Raw genomic sequence first — 20319 nt, 5'->3', positions numbered from 1 at the left:
CTCTTATGTAACACACATGATGTTCACCAACATATAGTATCCAGCCATTTTACCCTACATGTTTTCACTCACTCACACACACACACACACACACACACACACACACACACACACACACACACACACACACACACACACACACACACACACACACACACACACACACACACACACACACACACACACACACACACACACACACACACACACACACACACACACACACACACACACACAAATTGAGTTGTGTGTCCATTGCTATATAACGGGGTCACTGATAAGAAAAGATTTTGACAAATCCCCTCTTGAATGTCCTTCTGATGCACTCCCAGCATTTTAAACGCTGTTTCACTCTGGAACGCTGCATTTCACTTTCTTACTTTGTATGGTGCAGGACCGTCATGTTGTCCGAAAGAGGTTACGAGATGAAGGAAGGGGAGGAATGCAGAGATTAGAAAGACTATATCAACTAAGCCCCTACAGCAACCAATAACCGTCATAATCTTTCCATTGTGCATGCATGTGGACGGGCATTTTCTCTGCTTGATATGAGATATTATGATAGTGTGTATGTGTGTGAGTATAATGTGTGTGTCAGTGTGTGCATGCATATTTGAATCTGTGTCTGCCCGTATGCATGTCAGTGTGTGCAAATATGCATGTACTGCATGTGTATGTGTATGCACGTTGTGCTCGTGTATTAAGTCCATTCTATAATACATATCATGTATAGCATCAGCAGATGTTTTCAGGTTGACAGCTGCAGGGCTGTTCTAGCCTTGTTGACCTTTATTAGTACAACATAGAAACAGTGGGTAGATTTACTCCATGGAATTCCATTATTTAGAATTGTTGACACAAAATAGCTTTTTACAAAGTATCTATTTGGCAATAGATTACATTTTTATTTTTGATCAAAATTTAAATCTATCAAAAACAGAAACTAACATAATAATCATAATAATAATAGGCCTAATAATAATAATAATAATAATAATAAACGAAATTACAAAACTCTCCACTAAACAGAGAATGTAAATGGAATAATCTATTGACTGTTGTGATAAGAGATAAGACTGCCCCTGCGGGAAGGCAGGTAGTTCTAAAATAAAGATGGCAGTTTATTGGGGATTGTATCGTACTACAAAAGGGTAAAATCTATATTAAGCACGGCAGCAGGTTTCTTGTCACAATACATCCTGCCACAAGCTTGAGCTACAATGTGGAGATTGACTTGCTCTCATCTTTCTCTAATCCCTGTCAAACTGCCATGTACTGTATAGTATGATAAGCCTCATGAATATAATCAGGTAGTGGGAAAAGAAGAAACGAAATCAATCAAACTTGAGCAGAAAATGGATGCTGAAAGATGTATGGAGGCATGAAAATATATATAGGGATGTGCTCGTTGTTTGCCATTGAATGTATACAGTCCATGGGGAACGATGAGATTTGACCGGGCATGGTAAGCAGATGGAGAAGGATATGAGACAGATATGAGACGAGCATTATTGACAGATTGGTCTAATTAAGAGAGGATTACCACTTCCGCCATTGAGGTAGGAGAGTGGGAGAGGGAGACAGAAATTGTCACCGTCTATGTGACGGTAGTCAATATTCAGATATTCTATTAATGTACAAACATCGTAGTATACATCGGTATTTGTGAATTTTATATGGTGGACCCCAATGCAAACAAGCCATAGGCTTTCTTGGGTTTAAATCCTCGTAGCGGACCTTAATTGAACTGTATTCAATCAATCACATTTATAGAAATGTTGATTTAGGCAGTCAGAATTAGCCTGATTCTACTGTATCTCGTCTTTCCAAATAATTATTATTTCATTTCAAGGGCCCCTATCATGTCACCCCCACTACACCCCCCACTCACTTCACACTTGTGTGAAGTGAGCGGCACCTTTTGTCATGATGATGGTGTATGATGATGAGAACGTCATCAGCCAATCAGACAGACGGACATACACACAATACAGACAGACATACACACAAAGCTGTGCATTTGGAGCAGCTAGCGCCGCTCAAATATAAAATGCAATTGAAAGAACTTTATCACAGACAATAAAATCACTTCATAGAACATTAATAAGTAATTTCATTCATTCACTTCGCCCACCTAGACTTTTCCATCCAGTCTGGATTCCAACTGGCAACCAGCAAGTCACTCACTATCCTGCCTACACCAACAATGTTCATACTATGTAAAATGCCCTTGGGTCTATGGAAAAACATTAGTGTTGTGGAAGGTCTCAATGATGTACAGTAGGGCGATATTAGGTCGTTGTTCCAATTACTATTGATCAGTATTAAGCCTGTTTTACGCACGGCGGTATCACATGTTGAAAATAGAAATAGCCGCATTGTGAGCTTGTAGGTCTTCTATTTTCGACTTGTGATACGTCTTGCGACGGAGTATAAATGAGGCTTTAGGTGCCCAAGCCACCACAGCCCCATAAAGTATATGCTTTAATATGTTTGTTAAGCTCCCGCAGCTATTGGCGTGCGCCGTGCACTGCAGTGAAGCCAGGCTATTGTGTTTTAATGGTCCCATGACCACGGGTACTGTACATCCCCAGGGCTATGGGCCATTCAGTGTTTAGTCAATATTAGCCTATACACAGGGGAAAAAACTGAAATATGACAATATTTATATATAAACTGTTGCTATAGTAAAAGCAGAGACGGACAGAGTGGACAGAGTGGACAGAGTGGACAGAGTGGACAGACAGACAGACAGACAGACAGACAGACAGACAGACAGACAGACAGACAGACTACTATTATTCATGAAAATGTTGCCATTTTCAATGAATGATTATCATCTGAGGTCAAAGTGACAAGGTTTATCTCCCACTCTCTTCAGCCTAATCCATCCATATCGTAGGGGCAACAGTTCCATCAGAGAGTGCCAGACTTCCCTTTCCTAGGTCATGCTCAGAGGACTTCATAATCCCTGAACGTATTCGTCCAGTCAATTTCACGGAGGCCATGAAGTCCATGGACACCGTTGCCCCTTTATTTGGCCTTATGCTCTTCAAAACATAATAAACCCTATAAGCCTATGGCCACAGTGGCATTGATGCTCTACTGTCAACAATGCCCAAGTGTGTCAGCTGATTCCACAGTTTTTTTGTTTGCTTCTTTTCCGTCAATATGTTTTTGTGTGTCTTATTGAGATTCTGAATTCTGAAATATTCTGTATTTATTTATTTAGCTAATAGTTATACATGTGTATAAAATGACTACACCTTCCCTAAAACGATGAAATTCCAGGCCTGTAAAGTAAGTATCATAAATTATGGTAAGTACCATAAATAAAAGCTAAGTAACATATAGGTAAGTAAAGTACCATAAATAATAAGTTATAGTAAGTACCACTGATGAAAAAGTACCATAGATAATAGACCTACAATAGTAAGTAAGGTTACTAAGGTAGATAATAGGTACCATAGTAACTAAATAGTATACCATAGATACTTTAACAGTAGGTCTTTGTTTTGTTTAGTTTTTCTGTAATTATCTTTTAAATTGTGTATGTTTTTTATGTAAATAAAATTCAAATTGCAAGAGCTTTGCCATCTAGCTCAGCTCTCTTTTAATCACAACAGTGCGGTACAGTGACTGCAATACAACTCCTGCTGCTCCAATTCTCTGGTGGATCTTTTTTCTCCCTCCGTCCTCCCCACTTGAACTCCTTCACTGGGGCTAGACCTCATTCCCAACCCAGAGTGAACCATGGCTTCCTCAGCCCAGCTGCTTCACACATGCATGCGAACCAATTCAGTGAGAGCTGGAGGTCACAAGAGAGATGATGCCATCAGGATCACATCATCTACAAAAAGCAGTGATGCAATCCTCAGCCCACTGAAGTGTATACCCTCTCCTCCATGACTGCGTCTTCAGATCTCAGATTTGCCCATGAATATCACGAACAAGAGATGACAATGCACAGCGCCGTCGGAGGCCAATCCCCACATGAAGGAGTCGGACATACTGTCGAGAATCCAGACACAGCTCTCGCTTTGGGAGTACAAGGATTTGATCATGGCCCTCATTTCCCCTCACCCCATACTCCCATAGTACATCCCAAAATATCTTCAGCCTAATACTAAATGATTTACTGGAATCATTCCAGTGGAATATTATGTCATATGTCAATGCCATATTAAACATTACAGTGTTGTTAAAGTTAAAAAACATGCAAGGACAGAAATATGGTTACGTACATGCACACACACTCGCGCATTGATAGCTTGTAGATCTCCGTCAAGTATATGGACACTGGACAGTAGCAAACCATTAACCTATACTGAGTGGTGCTGTTGCTCAGCTACATGTAGCTAAACCTTTGTTTATAATTTTGAGGTGTGACCTATTTAAAGATGGTAGCAGAATATGGTGTTGGAAGACTTTGAGCCATTTGATCTCAGAAGGTCTGAATTTGTCTGAAATGTATTACGATTACGAAAGTGAGAAGAAAACAGGAAATGCAGCAATCTGACATGAATGAGAAATGAGAGTGACACATGTAATGTCCATCTTAAGCCTCTTTAGCGTCCCCTGGGCTCATGTTGACCAGTACATAGAGAATGTAGCTTAGATTGCACGTGGAAAAACCAGGGCAGTATACAGGCTTAGGGATAAATGTAATGAGATTTACTGTAGGCCAAATAGCCCGCCTGCCCCTCTCTTTCTAAAATTAAAGTCACAATTAAATTGATGCATTTTTAAGAGGGATTGGCCTGTTTATGCAGGGGCTTTGTCAGAGTACCCGTTTGTGCCCCTTTTGTGCCCATATATGGACATCTCTGTATCTGTCTGTACCTGTGTTCCTTGTATGCCCATATTGGAGATCCCTGATATCATTAGTATACTATGCCCATAGCCATACCCTGTATATTGGCATGCCCATACATATCGGTTGGATTGGTGGTTCTGGACAACCACATATCAATTTTGCGACAATTTTGTCACTATTCCCCGCAACGTCTAAGAAGTCTAAGTAGAAGACCCGGCCCGATGAAGAGAACGGAGGCAACTCTCTAATAGAAAGCTCTGGTCAGTCCCATATGCACATAATATGTGCATAGCTGTCGGATCTGTGGCTCTGTCTGGACAACCATTATCTCCATACCGTATACTATTACTGTATGGCTATATTATATAATGGGCAGGCATATCAGGTTTCTTTATGGACATGCCTATATGGATGTATCAGGTTTGTTTATGTTTATGTCTGAGTCAGAGTGACGTGGCTATTGGTAAACAAAGTGCCATGTTTTTATTTTCTTGATTGTCACATCTGTCAGCATGCCATAGCAACATTACAATTAATTATGACACCATCAAAATAAAATACTTTTTATATAATACAATTTTCTTTCTCATCAGGGCATTGTAATAATCATTAGACTCATCTGGGAGATAGGTATCCCTAGTCAGAGTTCAGAGTTTGAATTCATGTGTAATTAGGCCTAGGTGCAGGATGTAATTTGCATACCTGTACATACTGTATGAGGGGACCTATTTTCGTCAGTGCTAAACCCCTTATCACTAAACTTTTTGCCGTTTTAATATAAAAAAAAACCATACAATTTGTTCAACTAGCCGATCTACATCAACACTTGAACTTTAAGATTGGATATTTTTCAAAAATCTTTTTCAAAATAGTAAAAAAGAATCACACCCGTGTGAACTGAGTGGTGCAATTGAAAATAGGGCCATTAATCTAATTAACTACTTTATTTTAAAACCAAAAATGCTCTCTCACATATTCATGTACGTGACAGTGCCAGTGATTACCCTCCCCTAGCTGTGCCAATGATTTTCTTTATTTTTTAGTTATTTTTTTTAGTTAAAGTACCGGGTTTACCAGTTGTATTGATTTTATTTCTGTTATTGCCGAGATTGTTTTTATTTGCTCTATTTTCATGTCTTCCTTTAAGCAATGATAAATTGGGTTGTTGTAAATATATGTGTGTATACATATATATTTTTTTAAAGTTATATGGGTAAAAGCAAAAGGGGGGGCAGTGGGGGCAGTGTGTACAGGGTTTGATGAGGTCTGGCCATAATGGAGCGTGTCTTGAGTGTACAGGGTTTAATACGTTTTATACTTCCTTTTCGGACATTGTTGGAGTATTTTCTTTTTTGTTTCAGTTTTGTTTTAATGTGTTTGATTTAAAATAATGTTTGAAATAAACTCATTCATTCATTCCTGCTCTACAGTACAGGACATACCTGTGACAACCCCAGGCAGCATTGCAGTCCATGGTTCAATCCAACACCTCCACTGGCAGCCAGACCAATGCTGCCATGCTGTGTCCCTGAAGAAGACAATGGAGGGACAAATCAAAAACAAACACCAGTGTGTCTCTTCATCTACCCATTTTGTTTCCAAATCGTGTAGCCAATTTACTACACATATTGCCTTCAATGCCTTGTATTATGTAACATACAAAATTGCAAACCTCTAAGGCAATCCATATTAGACTGGTCTCGACCATTGCTGTAACTTAAATGTAGGCTATACCGTCTTAGTCCAAGTATATCCTACTAGATGTTGAACAAAGAAAAAAGATGATATACATACAAGCTCATTTGAGTCAAACACCATCACGTTGTGAGCTTGTAGATCAGCTTTTAAATTAATTATCTGTGAACAACAATGGCGCACAGCCAAGTATACAGTAAATTAGGCATAACCCAACAGAGGTAAAGTCTAAAGAAGGCATTCCTGCTTCTGATTCCTGTGATGTTTAGGTTGTCAGTGAACCTGAAGGCTGAGGAAAGCTAACATAAGGACAAACAAATTAATGTTGAGTTTCATGCCGTTTTGAGATTTGAAGCAGAGATGATTTATCTCTTGACAAATTAACCTTAGAACATTAATTTTTAATCACATAAAAAGATAGTAGGTAGTTATGCAATTGCAGGTTTCAAAAGTTTTAAGTGCAAGCAAAAGTACGGAGTCCACAAAGCAAAAACAATTGTCAAAGGTAAAGTTTAGTTTGACATCAAACAAACACTAAATATAGCAGTACAGTATACATAGACGGACCTTGTGGAGCGAAGAAGAACAATAATCTGAGATGGAGTGACTAGAGGCCATATAATGAGTGACAGGTGAATATACTAAGTGTGGAGTGGCTGGGTCTGATTGGCTGTGGGGAATGGAGCTAGTAGAATCTACTAGATCATCTACTAAGTAGATGATCAGAGGTAATTAGCAAGAGGAGACAGGTGAGGGAAATATATGCTGGGTATGATGATGTTTATTTCCCTTTTCTGTAGCAATAACCAATGTCCCGGTGTCTATATAGAAGTCATTTACATGTGGGACAAAAGATAAACTACAGCTGTCATGTCCATGGTCATGTTTTAATACTCTCCAGTAACCATAATCTGCAATTGATCCCCAAAGATGTTGTGTCTTGCTCAAGCAAAAACATACAGAATGGAAAAGGTTGAAATACAATAATTGAGCATGCTGCATATGTGACAGTATGTGACTGTCTGCAATTGTTCTCTCTGCTCGTCTCAGACGAGGACAAAATTGCAGGTTGAAAAAGCCCTCACCTCTTTGGTAGAATCTGCAGGTGTAGTGATGATGATAGTTTGTTTTCAGTGAGCCACACTGAAAACAAACTATCATTACTACACCTGGGAAAAACTGTCCATTCTAAGCCTTGGGTCAAACACATCGAGGTATCTTTCCAGATAAAATGGCAACTAATGTGATAAAAAAAGGCAACCAAAGAACAAGAGTTTTGTGTAGGATCTCTTCACTGGTCATATAAATTAAAGAATACTTTGAAGACTCAACAGGAGCACTCGTGGTTTCTTCGACTATGGATGAACCTCATGGTACCATAGCACCACAGGCCCTATAAAAACAATAAAGCTCAAGACAGAGAAACCAAACCACAAATATCCAACCCTTGAAGTGACTAGAAAAACCTACAATATGATCTTTGTGTCATTCTCTTTGTGATAACGTGTATCCTCATATTTTCCTTAGAAGTGAGAAGAGGATTATAAACAACATAGAATATTCAACAGAATGAGGAGACCAGCGCCCTGCTGTCTTGATTAGAGGTTCGACAAACTTCGTCCATTACCACCACCTAGTGGTCAAAGTGGTTCAGAGGATATATAATAGGATATATAGGAATATACTGTACCTATTCTTGGGTGAAAGTTCAGATAAAACAGCTGATCTACAAGCTCACAACACATCACGTTGAAAAATAGTAGATCTAACTACTATTTTTGGCAAAGATATTTGGTGTAGTAGAGGGGGAAAAAGGAGTGGGCCTTGTAGACTCTGGGGGACACTTCAGTCAACTCTGAAGTTGTGAATGAGCTCTCTTGCATCCATACATTAACTGGCAGTTTGGCACAATGCTGACAGGTACATAATGTCATAGTATTGTGTAGCCAGAGGATATGAGATCTCTGATTGAGTCTATTACTTTCAAACCAAATTGCTGACATGACAATGCAGCAGACAGTATAAATACCAGTAAGTCTTGGGTGTACAGGGTTTGATGAGGTCAGATCAACATATGGAATATCAGAACAGGTCAGCTCCATGAGATCTAAGGGTGGCAGTGGGGGCAGTGTCTTGTGTACAGGGTTTGATGAGGTCTGGCCATATATGGAGCGTGTCTTGAGTGTACAGGGTTTGATAAGGTCAGATCAACATATGGAATGTCAGAACAGGTCAGCTCCATATATGGAGATCTAAGGGTGGCAGCGGGGGCAGTGTCTTGAGTGTACACTGTACAGGGTTTGATGAGGGCCCAGGTAGGCCCGTACTTAATTTTCGGGCCTGTTGAGAACTCGGGCCTGTTGAGGGCCCGTCTAGAGTTTGAATGGACAGGTATCAGTCAAAAGGAAGACATCGAAGAGGAAGGACGGGTGGGGAAGAATCAACATAGGGAATGTCAGAACAGGTCAGCTCCATATACTGTATGGAGATCTAAGGGTCTGAGGTCAGATGTAGAGTTGCTGGCCGGCTCCATATATGCAGATCTAGGTTATGATCCAGTCTTCTCCATGTATGGCTATCCAGGGTTTGATGAGGTCGATGTCGTGATCTTCATATATGGAGACGGCCATATATGGAGCGTCGACCATACAGTATATGGTGGTGTGATGTGTCACGAGGCGTAACGGACTGACGGCCATATATGGTGACGTGACTGATGGTTCGACGGACGGACAGGTTTTCATAGTAATCTGCGACCTACGGTAGCAAATAATAATAATTACAGAACAAACTGGTGGGCTCTCATTGGAATACCAGTAAGATGTTAAATTATAATTTTTTATATTAAAAACAAAATCTCAATAGAGCAGATTAAGGGATAGATATTTGTTTTTATTTTATAATTTCAAATATCTCTTAATAATTAAAAATGTTCTTTGGGCATTGATAGTACAGTGTCATGTATAGTTTAGTTTTTAAATAAAACTTGTTCAAAAGCGGGACAAAAATGATTGTTAAACATACAGTAATTCTTATGAACAAGACAGGACATTCAAACACATCAGAACCAGAGGCGTTATTTCTGAAATAAAGGGTGGCAAAATCTATTAAAAAAAAGAATAGATCTACAAGCTTGTTGTGAGCTTATGATCTGCAATTGATATGATATTATAGAAAAGAAACTTGAACATTTGTTGTACTACAATGACATCCAAAAGAACGATGCCAGGTTGACAGTGGCCAGTTAATGTATAGCGTGTATTGAGATGCACTCAATGCCGATCTGATTCATCTGCAAAAAGAACTTCAGTGGTGGAGAAAATATGCATCCCTTTTAGAGCGAGGGTATTATTCCAGTTTCCTTAGGCCTGCAAGGACAAAAAACTGACAACTAAAAACACAACTCATAGATATTTTCTATGGTCACTGGTACAGTATGAAACAAAATCTACAACAAACTCAACTCCAAGGCTGACGTATACAATATAGTGCAGTATCACTATATTGAAATCCCTCATTTTGGCCAGTTTACACTGTCAACTCAACACATACGTTTAAAAACACAATGTAGTCTAAGGACTGAATGAAACAAAACATAACATAAAAACATAAATAATAATAATAATAATAATAATAATAATAATAATAACCACAATGGTAATTCGTGGCCCAAAAGCAGATGAAAATATTCTACAAACAAGTTAGTACTAATCGCTCAAGGTCACGTTTAAGAAAAGTAAAATTGCAATTGCTTAAATAATTTGGTATTTCCAGCAACCAAATAATGATGTAAAGTAGAAAAAATAAATAAGATATAACTGAAATCATTCCATGAAAAATAATTCCTTCAAAAGGTCTTCCAATCATCCCTTTTATTCCCACAGCAGTGTTTTCCTCATTTCCCAGAGCGTTTATGCTGAATAGTTTTCCGTTGATTAACTTTGGTCTTCAACACTGCGTGCATTTGTGGAAAATGTTTCATGTGGGTCAAGGTGCTAAAATAGACCTTGTAATTCATGTCTTGGCATCTTAAGAGATGGTTTTAAACTATGTTCTTCACATACTGTAAGAGCAATCATAACAAAGCTGTTCCATTGGTCCCAAGAGATTGACTTCAATTGCTGGTGAAGGGATTCACTCATGCTGAGAAAGGTGTTGACACATATCCGAGGCAAATGTCTAGGTGGAGCAGGTGTTGATATTCTTGCCGTCAGCTGCATCCTCCACCAGAGCAAGGTGGTAGTCAGTGGAGAGAGTGAAGTGAGACACACAACCCAACATGCCTCCCATGTACTGTCTGTTGGTATGCAAGGCAATCTCTTTCATTCCACCTTCAGAGAAACAACACATAATCAAAGAATGCAAACTAGAACGCATAGCATATTGTCGTCGCTATCGGGCGGAAACCTTGTATATCCAAGAACTCTGCTTTTCAGGAAATGGACAAAATAACCTGTGTCATTATTATTTAGTCACATGCTCTTGTTAATATTTTTCATTGGTTAATAAAACCCACAGACTTAAAAGCTTTCAACCTGGTGTCCCTATTTTTGGCATGTCATTAATGGCATGTATTTCTATTTATTTCATTAGTGTGGTTGCCCTCCAGACTATAGTATTTACAAAATGTTTCAAATATAGTGGAAAGAACCACCTAGATTCTAGAAGATGCAATGTGATAGACTGGCTATACTTTTAGGAGACACTGTAATATTACTAAGTATAAAATAGGGCATTCATTTATTTAAAAACAAATATGGAGATATACGGTAAGCAGGGTTCTTGCACCATTTTGAAAGTCAAATATAATACTTTTTAAGACCTTTTTAAGGACCCGTGGGAACCCTGATAAGGTTTCTGCCCAACAGCAAATTATATTCTGTGTACAGTAAAGTATGATCGGTGAAGAAAATGAAAGTTTACGTACCAACATATAATGGCCCATTGATGTTGAGTTGCCTCATTTTGCCAGGTGACCTGCCTGTCTTTGCTCCATAGTCATCCACTGTCAGCTTGCCTGACTGTCCATCCCTGGAGAGATGAGGCATTGCAAGTACTCATCAGCATGATATGATCACAGTTTAACAATTTTAATGTTAACCACCTATTATGGGCACATTTTCCTACTTTTCATCTGCAAGGAAAATTATTGTAGGAGTGTCAGTGCAGAGTTGAACAAGAACATCCCTTTCAGATTTAGACATGTTAGATTTTCCAACAGATTTAGACAGCTTGTATTCCAAAGACAAAAATTTGGAAAAACTACCAGGTGCCCAACAGAGTTAAAGAATATAAAACAATAAACTTAAGATAAGATCTGAGGCTGAGCACTCAAAGACCAGAAGAAGAAGATATAGATCTAAAAGAACTTTACTGTAGCAAATGTTTTGACCGACTGATCTTTATCCGGGCATTTAACTTTTTCTACAATAAAGTCCTTGAGTGCCTTGGATCTCTTTTCAGTTATTTTTTTCTTTCTGTCTTTTTATGGTAGCTTGTAAATCATGTTCAACCCAACCATACAGCATCAACATGATGATTCCTAGTTGGCATGTATGTCAACTCTTTTTCCTGAATGGTACAATAGGGTTTCTCATGGTTGAAGGAGCCATGTGTCCATTCATAATTGAATGATTTTGACACGGACATAAAGTAGACTTTTTAAAATTCTTCCAAAGATTGACTTTAACCCATTGATGCCTGAGGCCAAATCTGGGAACGCCTTCTAGGGCCTGACCTAAGGTTTCTGAAAACCTTCAAATTCTGATGATTTAAAAAAAAAATAGTTATGTTGCTACATGTATAGCAATAGCTGATGAGACACAGAAGAGCACGGCCGGCATCAAGGGTAGAACAACGTATACGTTACACCAGGCGTCAATGGGTTAAGAACTACTCCATTCTAACGAAACACTCTTCTGACAATGGATGTGATAATGTTAATGGGAATTAAATTATGAATGTGACATGTGGCTCTACCCACTACCAACCCTGCCAGAATGAGATAAACTATTACACCGTTCAGAAAGAGGTAGGCATGCATACCTCCTAGGAATGTAAGAATATAATTGTGTTGTCCTACTGGCAGCATGCACAAGAAATGTGATTGGTACAGTGGTTTGTTAGATGAGAGATTCTGTTGCAAGTGGTTGCAGGGTTCAACTAGGCTTATTGTGAGACTACCCTTTAAGCAGGTGATACAGTACAGTATTATTGCTTACCTCACAGCTTTTACTCTGTGCCACCTTCCATCACTAAAGGACCCATTGATGATGATGTTGGCTGCACCACTTCCTAGGTTATAACTAGAAACATGGAGAATATGTAGGATTATTTCAAATGTGTGTATTAAGTATATTTACTATAGTGCTACATTACATAAATGATAGTTATGACAAAAAGGCTGCAAGGGAGCTGTATACTTTCAGTGGGGAAAACGACAGGAAAAATGCTGCTAAAAGACCCTTCTAACTCTGTCTCCACTAACCTGGGCTTACCATTGTTCTGCTTCATTTTTTACCTTACTCTGTCCTGGCCCCCAAACTTGCGATGGTCTTACAAATATTTTAACCTTACTCTGTCCTCCTGGCCCCCAAACATGCAACGGTCTTACAAATATTATAACCTAAATTGTAATTAGTCTGGGTGGTGGTCCCTGGTTCATAATCAGTTGAAAACCCCTGCAATATGTAATACTGCAGTGCAGATCTGACATTCGCACGCCTGGTTGCTCTTTAAAATGTGTATGTGATGTAAATAGATAAAATGTATCTAATCTTTGTGGGCTACTGCCAATCCCATCAAGCTCAAGGAGCCAGGTTCTTTACTTGGACGATCTGTGATCAATAAATGTCTTATCATCTTGGATAATTAAATTATCTTTCCACAGAGCGAAGTTGAAGGAGCGTATGAGATGATTTGTGTCCCTGTATAGCCTCCAGCAGATATATTTAACCACATGAACGCTTGTGTCCCAATACTGCATGGGGATGTCACAATAGGAAAACATTCGGCAAAAATAGCCACACCTGAAGATTAGAGCCCCGTCTTGAAGCCCCATGGACAGGAAGTCCCTGTTGGTTCTCATTGGGCTGTCTCCTCGCCACAGCAACAGACCATCCTTTGCAGAGCTCTTGAAACGCATGAAAAGGCTTGTCCTGACACCAGACACCCTGAACAAACAGATGGTATGCATGTGAGAACGCACAATCACACACAATTACATGTCTTGGATATTTTTGTTTGCAAAACTACCGGTAGTCAACTACTCCTGTTCTACAAATGCATGTAGCAAGGGATTCTAGCATGCATGTGTGTGTTTGTACGTGCGTGCGTGCAAGTGTACGTGCCTGCATGCATGTGTGTGTATAAATTGTTGTGCCTTTAAACGGCACAATTATTATTAATTTGTGAAGATGGAGTTGTGGGATATTTATTTTGTAAAAGTGTAAATAAGTGTGAAATTGCCAACCTTTTCAGAATATCCCTGTTATCGTATGTTAGATAGCTTCGGCCAATGAACTGGGGTATCTCAATCGCTTCAGTCACAGCTGGCAATGAGGGGGAAAAAGGCACTTACTTAAGAGGACCACAGGGTGGCAGCACAAGCATGCTTAATCATACCAGACAAAAAAGGAGAGTATCATTATCAGAAAGTTATATTGAGTACATTGTGATGCTGATAATGTTGTGATGTTGTTTGTTTGTCATTTTGAGATTTGAATATTTCCTGGTTTTAATAGACCTTTTTGCAAAAATCAATATTGAATGAAAACTTACTGTTCAAACAGTAATTTCCACATTCTGGAAGCGAAAGCATTAAAAAAGAGGAAGGCATAGAGGAGCTTAGAAGAGATTAAATTGTTCAATACATTAGATTATGTTAGAATGCAATGGAAAAACAAAGCATTTAATCCCAAATGAACATAGTTTATAAGGTGAAATGTCCTGCCTCATAGTATACGGTATAACCTTGCAATATCTTAATAACAATAGCTCTGCTATGCTCTCTATGTTGATATTCTGCTTTCACATGCATTAAATATGCATGCATATGCATTCTGATCCAGAAGTGCTCAATCCTAGTTGCCAGTCTCCTTTACCACAGACTTAAAAGGTTCCAGTAGTTCTATTACACAAGAGGGAATCATCACTTTTCATGGAGCATCATATATACCATACATAGTCAATAGTTACATTTAAATCAGTTCAACAAATGATGCCAGTTAACAATTCAACATTGTGACTTGGAAGTAATTTAAGCTAAATTGTTTTAACACAAACATGTAAATGTTCATACTGATGCTGTCATTGCTCCTGAAACAAATACAATCCAACACTTATACAACACAGAATAAAAATACTCAGGATGTAAATGTGTAAAACCAAGAAAAGTCAATGTGACCAGCTAAAAGTAAAAGGACAACGTTACAGTACGTCACTGTGAATGCAACCGACCTTTCTGGCAGTGCCTGCCGTCGTAGCCCAGGGAGCAGTCACACTCGTACCCGTCCCACTTTGGTCTGCAGGTCCCTCCGTTAGCACAGGGATTGTCCACACATGGATGATCTGCATTCTCCACGTTAACTCCACCAGCAGAAGCCAATGCTATGTCGATGGTACGGTCGTTGAGAACCAGCTGCATGGGTAAGAGTGTGTGTGTACACATGAACATACACACAACGCGTGCAATAAAGAAAGAGCAAGAAAAATAAGGTTGATTGGAAACTGCCCGTGGCATACGTTCAAATAATATCCTACTACCGTATTGTGGCCGTAATTTAGTCGCCTTTCCTGTATAAAGGGCTCAAAAGAGGTTAATGAATGTGAAGCAAAATAATGTCTAAGAGTCTGATCACGTGGGTAATCTACTTGGGTATGTAGATTCTCTAGGACGAGGTTATTACTTCTGACCTTGGTTGCTTCTAACCTGGAGCTGCGGGTTATATATGAGAACTTCCTTCGTACTTAATCGGTACTGCATCTGCTATGAGAACTTCCTTCGTACTTAATCGGTACTGCATCTGCTATGAGAACTTCCTTGATACTTGGCTATGCTGCATCTCTCGTTCTCCTTCCCGACGGTAGCTTGTATAGACCTTTGCTTTAAATTACTGTCTTTCAATGAGTTGTATTACACCACTTAAAAACAACAATATCATCAAATCAACTGTCCCAAACCAAAAGGCATATATATTACTCTGTTGTCATACCTTCTGGACTGTCCCAGTGAAGGGCCCCCGCACACCTGCCGTGCTCTTGGTTTGATCATATGCAGGTACTCCACCAACATAAAGAGGAGAGCTGCATTTGATCTGAGTGAATGCTCCCTTTAGACAGAGAAATACAGACATTAGTTGTGCCAGTGAGTACAAAACTGCTGCTACAAAAAAAATCATAGGACACAGTACACTGCTATTAATTAATAATGAGGACAATGACTAAATGCTGAATACCTCAGAAATACCCTCCACTGGCTTCTGGTTGTCCACCTGTAAGATGCCACTCTTTGCTGTCCGAGACACCCTCAGCTCATGCCAGGCATTCATATTGATCTGCTCCTCACTCCTACAGGACACAACACAAGTACACTGTCTGATGTGTAGAGTCCTGAGTGTTACCTGTAACTGTTACCAAAGTGACCTGTCCATTTTGGTAGATTTGTACACTCTCAAATGACTGCTGGGGATTTAACGCTGTACAGTGTACAGTCACAATGTGCATTACAAATCCACAGCTCTACAGTTTGAAAACGACGTATTAAGATGATAAAAGTCTGCCGGCACCTTATTACGGTGCCTCCAGAACCGCAGTCGAATCTGAACTCCACGTATGTGTCCACTAGGTTGATGGCCAGGAAGTCGCCACTGTCCACGTCGTCGCTGTACAGCAGCGTTCCATCGGATACCGATGGCCGGAATGTCAGCTCAAACTCCATGAAGGACAGATAACTCTGGCTGCTCTCGGGCCAGGGGACGGCAGCGTATGAAAACACATTGGCGTTAAAGTGGGGCAGGGACAGCTGGAAATCTGGAGAGACAAGGAGAAGGATAGTACTTATGAGGCCCAAATGGCGACACGCAACTAAATATACCCCAGTCTTTAGGGTTAGGGCTAAAAATGGCAACAACAAAAAAGAATGCTTAAAAAAAGGATATCTAAAATGTTGATGTCCTACAAGTACATAGGGATACCATTGTGTGTGTGTGTGTGTGTGTGTGTGTGTGTGTGTGTGTGTGTGTGTGTGTGTGTGTGTGTGTGTGTGCAAACTGTGCATGTGTGCATGCGTGCGTGCGTGGGTGCGAGAGAGTTGATATATAGTAGCCCAGTAACAACAAAAGGGTCAGTGGAAAAAATATATTACACATTAAAATCCTCAGTGTTCATTTATCCATTTGTAACTCAAAGTTAAACGAACAACACACGATACAATCTACAAAACAGCTGCCGAGCCGGCTGTTGAAGTGTTTGCTCAAGCCACAGATTGATCTTTCAACGTCAGAGTTGTAGATTAAGCCAGTTTCTTTATATTTTTTGTACCCCGTTTTCTCCCCAATTTAGTCATTTTTGCCATTAGATTCTTCCCCACACATGTGTTGTCACTGCTGTCCTACTGACTTACCTGCCAGTGAGGAGCCCCCAACACTCCCTGCTGACAGGTGCTGCCCAAGCCCATAGGAATACATGCAGTGATATCACCCTCCCGGCCCATAGCTTCCCTCACTGGCCTGAACACGGGCTAATTGTGTTCGTATATAGACTATAGCGCTCAACCGAGCCTAATGCACCACGGTGGATTAGAACCCACAACCCCTGCGGTGGTGGGCCACCCGAGCGCCCTACAGCAGTGGTTCCCAAACGTTTTAGCTCAAGATCGATGGATGGAAGATGGAATTTCTTAGATTTCTTCATGAAATTACTGTAAATTGTTCCTTTTTGGGAATGTTTTTTTAAAACGTTTTGAAATAATAATAATTAGACAAAATAAAAATAATTATAAAAGGGACCCATAAAAATGTGTCCGTATCTTAATTTTTTTTTGGAACATGTCAAGAAGCAACAGGTGTCAGGCGATAATGTGTTGCTTCATGTCACTGGCTCCCATTGAAAAATGGTGGCCTGTTGCTTTGTCCCTGCTAGTGTAAACACTGCATGTACTACTGTATGTACAGTAAGAAGGAGGAATACCTGAGGAAGACAGTGGAGGGGAACATGAGGGCAGGGGGTTCACTTCACATCTGTGCAATCAATTATCTTGTTTCCACATAACATATAATTGTACTTGTCTCGACCAATGTTCTTCCAAACTACACTTAATAAATAACCTTTTGATATACTCTACCACCTTCACGTGTGTGTGTGTGTGTGTGTGTGTGTGTGTGTGTGTGTGTGTGTGTGTGTGTGTGTGTGTGTGTGTGTGTGTGTGTGTGTGTGTGTGTGTGTGTGTGTTCAGATTCAGATTCCTTTATTTGCCATTGTGTAAAACACAGGAATTTCCTTTGGCATTTGCGTGTGGCCATTACATTTTCCTTTTTTCACAAATAAATACGAATAAACACAAATTCAACACCGTGTAAGAAGTATAAATATAAAGTGCAGAGTTATAGATCATAGTGAAAACATTATAGTCATAGTCATAGTGCCGGTGACAGTCCCTAGGGGGTGGGGGTGGGAGGGAAGCCAGAGTCATTTACTGTAGCAGCCTGGCGGCTGAGGGGGAAAAGGCTTTTGTAGCCTTCGGCAGCCGCAACCTTCTCCCAGAGGGGAGCAGGGTGAGGAGGCCGTGGCCAGGGTGGGAGGCCATGAGGGTGGCCATGAACTTTCTCGCTCTCCTCAGTGTTGTTTTTGGCAGCACATTTCTATTTTAGTTTTAGTCCTAGTCTCTTCAATTAGTTTTAGTCACATTTTAGTCACCTGGAATGTTGGTTTAGTTTTAGTCGACTAAATGTCATGAGAATTTTAGTCGACTAAATCTACAGGTGATTTAAAGTTGACTAAAATGTATTTTGTCGGGACTATTTTTTCACTTGCAGATGCTTGTAGATCGGCTATTTTCAGCATGCAACCAAGTGTAAAATGACTTATACTGGATCTCTTGTCCACTAAACCCTTCCTAACATTTTTGTCTAGTTTTTATTTGTTGACGAAATTGTCAGTATATTTAGTCTTAGTTTTAGTCATCATAGCTTAGTTTTCATTTAGTTTCCAATAGTTTGTCAGTGGAAAAAGGTAGTCGACGAAATAATTTCGTCTTAGTTTTAGTCGACGAAATCAACACTGCTCAGTGCCCTGGAGTTGTGCCCTGTGTGTGTGTGTGTGTGTGTGTGTGTGTGTGTGTGTGTGTGTGTGTGTGTGTGTGTGTGTGTGTGTGTGTATGTATTGACTCACTCTCTTCACACAGTGACCCTCTGAAGCCCAGTGGACACAGACATATGTAGCCATCAGCACGGTTAGCAAAGCACATTCCTCCATTGGAACAGGTGACCAGATCACAAACACTGTCGCTGCACTCACCTGGTAGAAGACAACAAGGGTGCACAAACACATTAGTGTACTTACTGCACACGGGCTGCAAATAATCAATAATCTTCTACCAAATTATTCTATCAAATACTTTTCTGATTAATCGAATAAAAAAATTACTTTTGAATTTATTAAATAAAATAAATATATATATATCAACGAATCAACATGAACATTTTCAAAAGTAATAAAATAATTGAGGCCAAGTTGTCAAGAGTGAAGAGTCAAGCTCCATTATCGATTTGCCCCATACCATAGTATAAATTATGTTAGTTCTTTGAAAGATGAGTCTGAAGTGAGTGGTGTACTCTACTGTACTGTACTGTACTGTACTGTACTGTACTGTACTGTACTGTACTGTACTGTACTGCGCAAAAGTTCAAGTTCAAAGTAAAACGCCACTGATCAAATACAAGTGGCAGTTGCACAGTATAACCCAGTGGTTCTTAAACATTTTCAGGTCAAAGATTTGTTAAGATTTGTCAACATATTTCTAAAAACTACAGTATGAGCTCAATCTGAACCTGTTGCAAGATCACTATTCGTTGTGAGCCTATTTTACAATAGCCCGGAAAATAAATAGGGCTCAAGTATTTTAAAGCTTTGATAACACTTTGAGAATCAGTGCACGATTATGAAATTATGACCGATATCCGATCTCCGATTATGGAACCACAATGGAAACAAGCCTAGTCCCTAGGGGCTTGGCCCAAAGCCTATTAATAAAGTATGAAATCAATCAATAAATAGCCTATACTCTTTTCCAAGTGTCTGTTTTCACACATTTCATATATCTTTTATTTAAAAACATTTTTGCTGGGCTGTAGCTCAGCGGTCCAAGTTCGACTCCCGATCCCGACGGCCTTTACTGCATGTCATCATCGTATATTATACAGATACTGTACGTTAAGACAAAGAACTGTACTGTAGTAAAGCTGAGTTAAATGTGTTGATAGTTTAATTTTCTTTTTCAATTAAAATAACTTTATTGTATTGCAGAGACAAAAAATATCATGAAATGAAAACCTGAGAGGGTTATTTATAGTTTTTATTATCAAACTCAAGGCATTTTAGAATAGCTACAGTGGCTATTGAGTAAATCAGGTACTGAAAACTCATTCGGTGGAATCCAAATTAATGACGCTTCATCTCAAACTGCATGAGAGATTACTCAGTGTATGAAAAGATTTAGATTTTTACTTGATTTTTGAAGTACTATGGTAAGAAATCCAGAGATTGACCCTTATTGGTCAACATCTAGAGAAATCTGTGAAACCTGCTCTTTG

At 39.5% G+C, this 20319-nt stretch overlaps 1 protein-coding gene across 1 annotated transcript in view; it reads right to left on the bottom strand.

Annotated features, from left to right (window-relative positions):
• Nucleotides 1–9454: 9454 nt before the first annotated feature.
• The window catches only part of egflam (EGF-like, fibronectin type III and laminin G domains), a 37078-nt gene continuing 26213 nt past the window's right edge, over nucleotides 9455–20319 (bottom strand). Inside the window, exons 15-25 of the mRNA XM_080766025.1 lie at nucleotides 18899–19024; nucleotides 16297–16540; nucleotides 15967–16078; nucleotides 15724–15840; nucleotides 14969–15149; nucleotides 14291–14314; nucleotides 13983–14061; nucleotides 13540–13683; nucleotides 12733–12816; nucleotides 11439–11542; nucleotides 9455–10842 (exon numbers count right to left, since the gene is read on the bottom strand). Coding sequence (XP_080622151.1) covers nucleotides 10691–10842; nucleotides 11439–11542; nucleotides 12733–12816; nucleotides 13540–13683; nucleotides 13983–14061; nucleotides 14291–14314; nucleotides 14969–15149; nucleotides 15724–15840; nucleotides 15967–16078; nucleotides 16297–16540; nucleotides 18899–19024 — 1367 coding nt within the window. The 3' untranslated portion in view covers nucleotides 9455–10690. The remainder of the gene's footprint in view (nucleotides 10843–11438; nucleotides 11543–12732; nucleotides 12817–13539; nucleotides 13684–13982; nucleotides 14062–14290; nucleotides 14315–14968; nucleotides 15150–15723; nucleotides 15841–15966; nucleotides 16079–16296; nucleotides 16541–18898; nucleotides 19025–20319) is intronic.

The sequence above is a fragment of the Protomyctophum bolini genome (assembly GCF_963924005.1).
Source record: "Protomyctophum bolini genome assembly, chromosome: 6".
NCBI lineage: Eukaryota > Metazoa > Chordata > Actinopteri > Myctophiformes > Myctophidae > Protomyctophum > Protomyctophum bolini.
The sequence above is the reverse complement of the archived record's forward strand: the minus strand, read 5'-3'. Positions and strand labels throughout refer to the sequence as shown.